This window comes from Galeopterus variegatus, unplaced genomic scaffold (genome assembly GCF_000696425.1).
Source record: "Galeopterus variegatus unplaced genomic scaffold, G_variegatus-3.0.2 Scaffold21620, whole genome shotgun sequence".
Classification (NCBI taxonomy): Eukaryota; Metazoa; Chordata; class Mammalia; order Dermoptera; family Cynocephalidae; genus Galeopterus; species Galeopterus variegatus.
Window position 1 is genome coordinate 1 of NW_007747731.1, and position 12,234 is coordinate 12,234.

General features: G+C 43.0%; 1 protein-coding gene and 1 pseudogene across 1 annotated transcript; one reads left to right on the forward strand and one right to left on the reverse strand.

Annotated features, from left to right (window-relative positions):
* The first annotated feature begins 62 nt into the window (after window positions 1–62).
* On the forward strand, window positions 63–4,082 carry LOC103583318 (small EDRK-rich factor 1). Its single transcript, XM_008564668.1, has 3 exons — window positions 63–226; window positions 995–1,103; window positions 3,803–4,082. The coding sequence occupies exons 1-3, from the start codon at window positions 220–222 to the stop codon at window positions 3,873–3,875; spliced, it is 189 nt and encodes a 62-aa protein (XP_008562890.1). The 5' UTR covers window positions 63–219; the 3' UTR covers window positions 3,876–4,082.
* A 3,407-nt stretch (window positions 4,083–7,489) lies between these two features.
* LOC103583319 lies at window positions 7,490–8,915 on the reverse strand (annotated as a pseudogene).
* Window positions 8,916–12,234: the final 3,319 nt, after the last annotated feature.

Below are 12,234 nucleotides of genomic sequence, written 5' to 3' on the forward strand. Positions count from 1 at the left end.
CCTGCCGCCCGGCCGCGCACGCGCAGTGGCTCACGGGCCACGCCGGCGGCTGTTGTCGGCTCTCCGTGGGCGGGGCCACCGACCGAGGTGAGGCGACGCCCGGCAAACGGCCCGCTCGGGCTCAGACGTGCAGACCGACGGGTGGTAAGGGCGGCTGAGCGTGCAGGGCGCCGTTGCCTTTCCGAGTTGCTCTCTTCCAGGCTCTGTCCGGTGGTCAGCATGGCCCGTGAGTGTGCGGACGGGTGGGGGGAACGGCGGGGAGCGTCAGGCGAGTGAGCCTAGCACCGCGGCGCGGCTGGCGGGGTAGGCGGGGTCTCACCGGTAAATCCCTTGGGCCGGCGGGGCTGGGACCCCAGCTTCCATCAGCAGAGGGAGAAGGACGGTGGGTTCCGTTCCGGCCTCTCAGGCCGGACAGGTGCCTGCCTCCGAGGCGCAAGTTTGCATGGTAATGAACACACGAAAGCACTCGTGGGAGGTGTGGGGAGACGGCCACCCCAGGGTGGTGGTCCTTGTTTGGAGGCGGATTACAGCAGATATCTAAAGTCTTAAGGCCTAATGAGGATCCGGAGCTCCGACTGAGTCTCCTCCTGGTTCTTTTGTTTGACCCTTACATGTAGGGTTTTACAGGCATCTGCATTTGCTAGCTTGAACAGTCGAATTGCTGAACTTGTGCGAGGTGTGATCTGTATCGTTCTCTTTCCACCCACACCCATCAAAAACCAGAACTTATTTTGGAATACTGGCCCATAGAGACAGGTGATCGGAATGCCTGTTTTAAAAGATCTGATATTTATAGCTAGTGAACATCTAGATTGGTATGATAATACTCTTAAGTACCTTTAAGCTTCCTCCTTGTCAGATCTGGGAACACCATCAATGCAATACTTTGCTGGCTTATCTATTAAAAGTCAAACTTCAGATGCTTAAGAGCCCTTTAATGGAATTATTAATAATTCTGGAGATGGGAAAAGAACATGACAGTTTGTCTTTGTAGGTGGAAATCAACGAGAACTTGCCCGCCAGAAAAACATGAAGAAAACCCAGGAAATTAGTAAAGGAAAAAGAAAAGAGGATAGCTTGACTACCTCTCAGAGAAAGCAGAGGTAAGTGGTACAAATAGAATTCTCAAATCACTGAAGTTTTGATTGAAGCTACACTTTGGAGAATGAAAAGCATTTTTAAAACATTGGTAGAGGGCCAGCCTGGTGGCGCACTGCTACAGTGCGCCACTTGGAAAGCGTGGCGGCGCTCCCACTGAGGGTTCGGATCCCACATACAGACCGGCCGCTCACTGGCTGAGCGAGGTGCGGGAGCAGCACCGAGGGTTGCGATCCCGTTGCCGGTCCCGGTCCAGTACGGGCGCGACACTGAGGGTTGCGATCCGTTTCCGGTCACGAAAAAAGACAAAAAAAAAACAAAAAAACATTGGTAGAGTGGGCCTAACCTGTGGAAGGGGTTGACAGTGATGAGTATCTGTTTTGTGCCAGGCACAGTAAAACCATATGGGGTAGTCATTACCCTTACCTGTGGATGAAGAGTTTAAAGCACTGGAGCTTGTTTTGCAGAAAATCTCATGCAGCTCCTCCACAACAATAAGAACTTTATTCAGCAAAATAAGGCACTGTTAGGTGCTAGGGACACAACAATTTCAAAGCAGACAGCCTACCCAAACTAGTCTGGAGACAAGTGGCTCAATTATAGTGATAACTGTTCTGAAAGAGAAACAAAAAAGGTATTTGTAGCTGTATTGACTTCTGAAGATCCACTAGGTTGTAGAGAATGCATGTACATAGTCTTGATAAGAAACTTACGTGTGACAAATAGTACAATGCTTTAATGAGACTGCAGCTTAAGTTAAGAAAAAAGTGTGTTTATGTTTCTAAAAAAGCTAGCCAAAGTTTAATCTTATTCTAAAGTCAAATTTTCCATATGGAACTGGAGGTTAGGTGAATAACTGCATGTGCTTCCTGTTGGCTTATCAGTGGTTCTCAATCCTGGCTGCACATCATAATCACCTGGGAAACCTTGATGGCTACTCAAGCCTGTGCCCTACACCCAGTTCTTATTTAATTGGTCTGGAGTTGGGCATTAAAAAGCATGCTGGGTAATTTTTATTATACCTTGGTTATATCTTAAAACCTGACTAAAAACAGCTCCCCAGGTGATTCCAATGTACAGCCACAGTTAAGAATTATTGGTTAATGAGGTTGAATCCCTTAACTATCACTTCACGTTTTCTTTTGATAATATTTATTATAAAAGCGTTTAGCTTCACCTTAAATTTCTGTTTACTGGGCTGGCCAGTTAGCTCACTTGTTTAGAGCATGGTGCTCATTAACACTAAAGTAAAGGGTTCAGATCCCTGTACCAGCCAGCTGCCAAAATAAATAAATAAATAGTTTCTGTTTACTCACATTGGAGTAAAAGTGAATTTACTGGGTGAACACAGGGAACACCTTTTATTTATTTTTTGACAGTGCTCTAACCAGCTGAGCTAACCGGCTAGTCCAGTAAAAGTGAATATGGTATGGATCAGTGACTCTGAAATAATTTTTATTGGAGAACTGTGTCTAGCTTGGTTCAGAAATAGCCATTGTTTACTGAATATCTACTCCTTATAAAAGCTCTGTTCTAGATGCTATGTATCTGTTATCTCTATTCATCACAGCCCTGAAAAGTGGTATTAACACCAATGTGTAGAATAGGAAACTGAGGCTCTGAACTTCAGTAACATTACTAAGGTCATACAACAAGCACAGCAGAGTTTGGTTTCAAACAGAAAAATAATGATCACTATTCTTTTCCACTGTATCTCATTTCTTTGTAGCTGTCTTATTTTTCCTTCCTTCTATTCCTTGTTTTTGCTACTGGCTTTGCAGAAATGTCTTAGTGTCATGGATAGATCTATTCAATCCTGAATTAAAATCTAATTCTAAATCATCCTGATAAATAGCCAAGACTTTGAAATTGGACAGACCTTGGTAATTATGTGATTAGGGCAAAGTTTAGTGCTGAGCCTTTTTTTTTTTTATATCTGAAACATGGGGTTGATAACTCAGTTGTGGGACTTAAGCCATAGCCAGTAATGCTTGGCACAAAGTAGGTGCTGATTACATAGCCATTTAATATATTTTTAAAATATGGGAGCCATGGACTCATGGATCACTTAGCCCAGGTAGTCTGGTTATAGTTCAGAGTTAATGTGGTATGTGGAGTTTCAGTTAAGCGACTCAAAGGGCAACGAAAGTGTCCTGAATATCCTGATTTTCTTTAGTGTAATCCAGTTCTCATCACTAGCTATTGAGCTTTTTGTCTTATAAGAAACTGAATTGCTTCATAACATCATGTCCTAATCCTAGGTACCAGTTAGGAAATCTAGGAGACTTTTTAAATTACTCTTCTTTCAGGAAAAAAAAATTAGAGTGAATTAACTTTGTTAACAACCAAGAGTAATTGCCATTATTTCTGCATGTGGCTGCCTAATGTGAGATTCTCTTATATACATTAATAGCTAGTCTCAGAACAATTTTGATGTATATTGCTCTGATTTTGAAAGGGCTTTGAGACTATTTGCCCAAGGTCATGATAATAGTAGAGATGGTATTTAAAATAATCTGACTTCAAAGCCTTTGCAGTCTTTGCCTTTCCATTTTGTCTCCATCCGTGAAAACAGAAAGACATGAATGTTTATACTTTCTTTTAAATTGTCTTCTAATGTACTTAATGAGTTATGTGTAGAAAGCAACTGAGAACATAAAATCAGTTTTTCTGTAACAACTTATAGCCTTTTCATCCATTATAGGGACTCTGAGATCATGCAACAAAAGCAGAAGGCAGCTAATGAGAAGAAGTCTATGCAGACAAGAGAAAAATGATGACTGGCTGTTTGGAAAACCTGGGTGCTACTGCCAACTCGGTGTATCATAAGCTCTCAGATCTCGAGATTTGGTAGAGTGAACAGTCATTACATATGATATAATCTATCCTTATAAAACTGTTTATTTTAAACTTTACCTTTCAGCCTGACTTAGTGTGATATTTTAGAACCATTCTTCAAAGAATAAAACACCATGCATATGATGTATTGGTGAATGTTATTTTTTTGTCAGCTTTGAACATTTGTGTAATTTGATAGGTAATGTGATCAAATAGGTTCTCTTATATAAATCTAGAATCTTCATCATAAATTTTGTTAAAGTAGATCTTTAAAGCAAATTTTAGGCCTGGCCAGTTAGCTCAGTTGGTTAGAGTGCAGTGTGTGGTGTTATAACACCAAGGTCAAGGGTTCAGATTCCCTTAGCCAGCCAGCTGCCAAAAAAGTTAAAAATAAAAAAGGTCAATTTTATTGTATAATAGAATTAAGATCCATTTGAATAATTTTGCTTTGTAATCAACTGGTTTGCATGAAGAATTTGCAATAGCTAATACAAACCACCTGGAATAGCAACTAAATGGATGTAAATTAAATGAGGTGTCAGAGTTCTGCTTATACAAGGTCAAGGATTTGGATCCCCTTACCAATTAATTGGCTGCCAAAAAAGAAAAAGGCCTACTTATAGCGTTAAAAATTTTTGGAATGAGGGGAAAAAAAGAAAACTAAAAAATGTTTAAGAAATATTTTGGAATGAGTGCTATATTTCAATCTGTTCTGAGCCTCTTCAAAAACTTCTGAACTTGGGCCGGCCCGTGGCTCACTCGGGAGAGTGTGGTGCTGATAACACCAAGGCCCCGGGTTCGGATCCCATATAGGGATGGCTGGTTCGCTCACTGGCTGAGCGTGGTGCTGACAACACCAAGTCAGGGGTTAAGATCCCCTTACCGGTCATCTTTAAAAAAAAAAAAAAAAAAACTTCTGAACTTGATGGTAGTTATTAATTAGGAAATGCATTAATCTAGAGAAATTAAGGTTTGAGACCTTGTTCTATTCTGAAGTAAATATGCATAACTACATCAAAGATAATGAAAAATGCCATTGAAGTAGTAAAAAATAATTTTATAGTAAGTTCTTCTGGACTGGCCGGTTAGCTCAGTTGGTTAGAATGTAGCCTTGTAACACCAAGGTCACAGGTTCTGATTACCATACTGGTCAGCCACCAAAAACAAAAGGTAAGTGTTCTTCACATACTTGATTTTTCTCACATAGTGCAATCCAGCAAACTTACTGATCATCTTATTGTCAACCACTATCTGAATGGACAGATCTTCAAGTTCACCTGATATCTTAATATCTCATAATAGGTCACTTACCAGTTGGTACCACCTATAAATAAGATGAACCCTAAGTGTCTGTCTAGTATTGAATGAGGCAACATTGAAGTTTTTTGGTTTCTTTTTTTTTTTCAATTTTAATTTTTAACCGTGAAGTTTTTAGTCTGAATTTTAATCTTCATATTAGCACAGATTTTTCATTAAAGCATTGTTTCTTGGGTTAACTTTAATCTTCAGAATTTGCTCTTGTAACTAGCATCACAGAAAAGATTACAACAGCTTAGGTTACATTCTAATAAAAGGGATAATGAGATCTAATTGTACCACAAAGATTCTTTATGGGTCTAATTTCTGTAATTCTATCTCCAGAATTTCTACACAGAGTAAGTCATGAGTACAAAGAAAGTTTTATGCTTTAAACTATATCTTTTATTTGCTTTTTTTTAAGTGGACAGTTTCCATAGTTTAAAATATCTTGTGGCATTTAGGGCCACCCATGGCTCACTTGGGAGTGTGTGGTGCTGATAACATCAAGGCCATAGGTTCAGATCCCTACATAGGAATGGCTGGTTAGCTCACTTGGGAGAGCGTGGTGCTGACAACACCAAGTCAAGGGTTTAGATACCCTTACTGGTCATCTTTAAAAAATAATAATAATAAATAATAAAATACAAATAAAATATCTTGTGGCATAGAAGAAAAGTTTAGGCTTTTAAAAATTTAATATAAATCTAGGGAAATCTACAGTTTCCAAAATAACAGGGATATTAGGATAAGGAAGATTCTAAGCTGTAATTAGTCATTAAGAATTAAATTCAAAACCGATTGTTCTTGATTAATTTTTACAACATTTAATTAAATAAATTGTTAAGATAAGGGTTTGATTTTTAACTTCAACATGACCATATGTTTCTTCAAGTGAGGCAGAAAAGCTATCTGAGAGGAAGAAAATTAGGTCTAACTGTTGTAATATATTGACACCTGTCACAGTATATTTAAGCAAGATAACTAAAATAGTTAAACTTCTTCAGAGGTAAACTGGTAAGTACAAAATATTAAGGGAAAATATTGGTGAATAATTTTAGAAAAGTTCATTTATGTACTAACTTTAGTTTGGATATTTATTTTATTATTATTTTTTGGAGAAGTGGGTTGGGCGGCTGGTTGGTACAGGGATCCAACCCTGTACTTGCCAGCCAGCTCACAGGATATTTCTTTTAGTTTGTTGCCAAAGCAAAATAAAATTATCTAGGTGATGTAGTACCAGCTTAGAATGTAATTTGGAAAAACCAAACCCCATGGAATACTTGACATTAAAATACTATCTTGCATCATCCTCAAGAGGAGGTAGTGCATTATCATAAGAAATTTTCATAAGTCCTAATGAAAATAAGTAGCAGCATCTACTACTGCCCAAGATATACTGAGATCAGTTCCATAGTTACTTGATTCTTTTTGAATGCCTTTTCTATTCATGGCATGTGTGAGAAATTGTGACCCACTTATCAATCTCTAACCTATTTTTGAAAAATAGGGAAAAGGGAATATTGATTACTGACATTTTCCTAACGTAAAAAAAAATTATACTTTCTAACTTTAAAAAATTTTTTTTCACTTTTATTGTATTTATTTTTCTCCTGTTTATTGTGAGTGGGGGACGTTTTCTTTAAAATTCCTCTCCTGGGCCAAAAGAACCTCCCCGACCCTGTGCCCGTGGAAGTGGGCAGCCAGTCCATGCCCCCCTCGCAACGTTTCTGGAGACAGGAAAGGATGGGCAGGCAGGCAGGGCCTGCTCAGTCCCTCCGAAAAAATGGCCAGAACCAGAAAAAAGCCACCACCCCCTCCCTGGGCTCACAGGGCTGGGTGTGCACCCCGCTCTCCCACTAGCTACCTCCTCTCCTGTCTGGGAACTCTTCCCTCCTTCCTCCTCTGAGCTCCCCTCCCGGCATCTCAGCCCCAGCCCGCCTGGCTTCCCCACCAGCCCTGAAGGTGCTTGAGCTCTTCGCCGCCCCCTGTGCAGAAGACCCAGACTCGCTCCAGCCGACTCTGGCCCCACTTGTCAGCCCCTCCACCCACCCACAGATGGGGCACTGGCCTCACCCTGTCATGGAGGGAGGCGATCCTAGGGCCTGCGGCACGTGCTCCCACAATGCCTCCTCAGCAGCCTGCCCTAAACCAAGCTGCAGCAGCTCCCATCTCCCTCTCCCAGGCCCACCCAGGGAAGGGCGGCCGAGCATCCTTTTCCACCAGGACACGGTGAGGGAGCAGCCTGACTGGCCTGTCACAAGTACATCTTCATGGCCTCTTGCCTCGTGGGGCAGTGGTGGGCGTGGAGCTGGGCCAAAAGCGCCCTGGACGTGGCCTTGAAGGGCATGTCCTGACTCTTGTTCCACACGTGGACGGTGCAGGTGGCGTTGAGCAGCCAGGGCAGCTCCTCAGGGCTGAAGTCCTTGAAGTACTTCCAGTTCTGACAGCGGATGGGGTAGAAGGCCTCTTGGGGCAGTGTTGTGACGTTGTGGCAGGAGCAGCTCTCTCCCAGGCTGCGGATGGAGCATCACTTCCTGAAGCCCCGCATGAGCAGCTGCGCGCCCTAGTGGCCCCAAATCCAGCCTTTGTAGTTGACCACAAAGTCGTGTGTGCACAGTGCCATGAACTCATGCCTGTGCTTGAAGGCTAGGAAGGCGCCAATGCAGACATAAGTGGGATGGGGCGCCCAGCATGTTGATCGGGTACCTCAGGTTCTTGAGGACGATGAAGTCCACGTCCGGGTAGATACCCTTGAACTTCCACATGAATGCGATCCTGGAGGTGTCAGAAAGCATGGGCAGCAGGTAGGGTTCCCACTGCCGCCACACAGCCACATACCAGGCTGCCAGGGGCGTGTCCCGGAACCACCCCTCCAGGTCCAGTGGAGCATCTGGACGTTGGCAAAGCAGCCCAGAAGCGATGCCAAGGTGCCAGGGCTGGGAGGCGTTGCCGCCGGGCAAGCCCTTCATCAGGACCACCACCAGGGACAGTCCTGGCAGCCGACTCCACCTAGCACATGAACAGGAAGTTGGAGTTGGTTCAGTCTGAAGTCTCCAAGAAGAAGACGTTTCCGGGTCAGGGGTTGCTGGAGGGCAGGGTGGAGGCAACAAAGGGAGGCCAGGGGGTGTCTGCAGGCAGGTTATAAAGTTGCCTCTGGTCCTTGGGCTCTCCAACAATGTGCTAGTAGATCGTGAGGAAGAGGGAAAATGTGAACTTGAAGCCGATGATGAATAGGGTGCAGACCTGCTGCCTCAGCATTCAGCAGGCATTCAGGGATTTGGACATGGTCTCCCCATATCACCAGGGGCCTCCAGCAGGAATTGGCTGGTCTGTAAAGTAGGAGTAGTGGGCTACAGACTGCAGTCTAGCAGGGTCCCCTTCACTCTCTGAAATACACCTTTGAGCTTTCCAGGGACCAGGCCAGTGCCACCTACAGTGTGCAGCCTACATGGGCCAAGCCAGAGTCTAGTCTATGCAAGGACCATCAGAAATGATGGCTTTGCCATGTGGTACACAGGCTTCTCTGCCTAGGGAGGCCCGTCCCCCTGGACCTGCTGAGGCTGGCAGCCTGTGGAGGCCCAGCTCATGCACTCATGCACTCATGTACCCCTCAGCTGAATTAACCAAGCCTGAGGCTCATCTGAGGCAGACCACTAAGCACCCTTGAGGACTTTTAGCATGAAGATGGGCTCTGCAAGCCTAAGTGCTGGCTGGCCAATGGGTGGTATGACTAGCTCGCTCACAAGCAGGATGCTTGGCTCCAGGCACAAGGGGTTGCCTGCCAGGTCCCAAAGCCCTTTGCCCCAGACTTGATGGGGTCTCCTGGCACCTAGCTGCCCAGACCTAGCCCAGGGCTGTGCTTCTCACAGACACAGGTCTGGAGTGAAAGGGACAGGGAATTTGCACCATAGTCCATGACCCTGACTAGTACTATTGCCCTTGGACCCTCACTCTACTGTTGATGCCCAGTTGGCCAGTAGCCAGGAACAATCTTGGTGTCTCCCGCACCGCGCTCAGCCAGTGAGCGCACTGGCCATCCCTATATAGGATCCGAACCTTGCTGCCTCGGCGCTCCCAGTGCCGCACCTCCCGAGTGAGCCACGGGTTCGGCCCCCTTAACTTTTAAAAAATAGGGGCTGGCTGGTTAGCTCAGTTTCTTAGAGTCTGGTGCTGATCCAAGATCCAGGGTTCGATCCCCATACCAGTCAGCTGCCAAAAAAAAAAAATATATATATATATACACACACACACATATAACAATTATATACAATATATGTAAACATATATAATTATATGTAAATATTATATATTATGATTTTATATAATTGTAAAATATAATATTTATACATAATTTAAATATAGTTATAATAATATTCATATACAATTATATAATATTTATATATGTAATTTTGATGTATATTATAATATATATAATTTTATGTATATACATTTCCCCCCCATCTTTTTATAGATGGGAAGAGTTTCCTACTTCCAGAAAGTGACTTAGTCTTTTTTGTATAATATTAAAATGCCACCTTGTAAAGACAGCCTTTCCATTCAAGGTAGGCGTCATATTACGACATTTAGATTTTAGTCTATAATCTCTTTCAAAACTATTGAACTTTAAAAAACATATTCCTAAAGTGAAAATCTAATATAAAACTGACTTTGACAGATTATGATATTTGTATGTTTTACCATCTGTGTCAGGGTTTTTAGCAGTGACTAAGCAGAGAGCATGTTAACTTCTTTAGGTAACTTCCTAATTGCCTTTGGTGATGAGGACCTCTTAAAAAAAAAACAAACTAAAATTTAATTTTAAAATATGCAGTTTAGGGGCCGGCCCGTGGCTCACTCGGGAGAGTGTGGTGCTGATAACACCAAGGCCCCGGGTTCGGATCCCATATAGGGATGGCCGGTTCGCTCACTGGCTGAGCGTGGTGCTGACAACACCAAGTCAAGGGTTAAGATCCCCTTACCGGTCATCTTTTTAAAAAAAAAATTTTTTTTTTTAAATATGCAGTTTAGTACTTTTATGAAATTGTCAATCACATTTATCCATTAGATCAAAACTGAGTAAGAACATTTATTACACTGCCTCCTACAACTTTATCTGCTAACGTACTTGCTATATAGTAATTACATATTAGAATATATTGTCTTTAGAGATGGCCAAGTCATAAAAATGTCACTGAGAAATGGAGAATAACATTAATATGCTCAAACGCACTTCCCTGTAAATTCCAGAAAGATTTAAAACTTACTACATATTTTTCCTTACACCTTTGCTTCTTAAAAAAATCTTTGACATAGTGCTAATTATCTAATGCACAATAAAAATTCATAGGTCGCCTATATTTGCATGGGTAAATTGAGATTTTCTTTTTTTTTTTTTTCCCTTTTTGTCTTTTTTACTGACCGGTAACGGGATCACAACCCTCGGTGTCGTGCCCGTGCCGGGGACCAGCAACGGGATCGCAACCCTCAGTGTTGCGCCCGCACCGCGCTCAGCCAGTGAGCAGGAACCGGTCTCCACATGGGGTCCAAACCCTCGGCGGGAGCACCGCCGCACTCCCAAGCGGCGCATTCTCCAGTGCGCCACCAGGCCGGCCCTAAATTGAGATTTTCTAATTTGATTATAACGTGACTTTTGTAGAAATATTTTCCATGCCACATACTACTGTTGCTACTTTACCAGTTGGGGACTTTGCTTACTGCTGTATCTGTGCAGAAACATTTGCTTGCAGCATAGTTTGGTGAGGCTTTGTGTACACTTGTGTTTTTATAAGAAATCTGCCAACCAACCTGGCTGTTATCAACAACATAATCCTATTGAATACTTTCTTGTTAGAAATATGTATTACGGGGGCCGGCCCGGTGGTGCACTGCTACAGTGTGCCGCTTGGGAAGCGCGGCGGCGCTCCCGCCGAGGATTTGGATCCCACATACAGACCGGCCGCTCACTGGCTGAGCAAGGAGTGTGGGCAACACCGAGGGTTGCGATCCCGTTGCCGGTCCCGGTCCGGTCTGGGCGCGACACTGAGGGTTGCAATCCCTTTACCGGTCAGTAAAAAAGACAAAAAGGGGAAAAAAAAAGAAAAAAAGAAATAAGTATTACGTGACAAAAACTTTTTTTTTTTTTTTTTTTTTTTTTTTTTTTTTTGGTCAAAGGGGGGACTTGTATCACTAAAGGTGACTGGCTTATGAATGGACACTTAACGTAGTTACATAATTATTTTAATATATGCTTTATTTTGTTTGTTTCAGGCAGCTGGCTGGTACAGGGATCGAACCCTGGACCTTGGTGTTATTAACATCATGCTCTAACTGAGCTAACTGGCCAGCCCTAATATATGCTTTAATATTTATCCATTAGGGCATAAAAAATATGTGGTCTATTACTTCTGATTTCATGGTATATTGGAATTTTTGGTTGCAGCAACAGAATCATTAATTTATAACAAATTGTTTGAAAGGATGAGAGACTCCAGAGTCAAGGAAAAGTCGAAGACTCAAAGTTTTGGAAAGGTCAAGAATTGGAACAGTTCCAGGTATCTTAAGGGTAGGTACTATGAGACAGTTTTTTTTTTCCACAGTGCTGCTTTGAGATTAAAGTTCTGACAATTATTTTTAGTCTTTATGTCATTCAGAGTATCTCCAACTGAACTTATTTATGTGCCCACCCCTCAGCAAGAGGAAGGCAGGTTGCCCATGGTGATGGTAAAACCAAGACTGCATCCAGTAGGTGGTCCCCCAAACAAATTTGGGGTTATTTGACAAAAAGAAGGGAGAATAGATGCTGGGCAGACTAAAACAATAGATGTTCAATCTTTTTACTGCAAAGCTAAGATAAAATTTAAAAAATACAAATACTCGGGCCGGCCTGTGGCTCACTCGGGAGAGTGCGGTGCTGATGGCACCAAGGCCCCGGGTTCGGATCCCATATGGGGATGGCCGGTTCGCTCGCTGGCTGAGCGTGGTGCTGACAACACCAAGTCA

Bases quoted from the DNA above. Each gene is read 5' to 3' on its own strand.
- LOC103583318 (XM_008564668.1), top strand. The intron at 1,104-3,802 runs GTAAGTGGTACA...CATCCATTATAG, and splicing joins ACCTCTCAGAGAAAGCAGAG to GGACTCTGAGATCATGCAAC.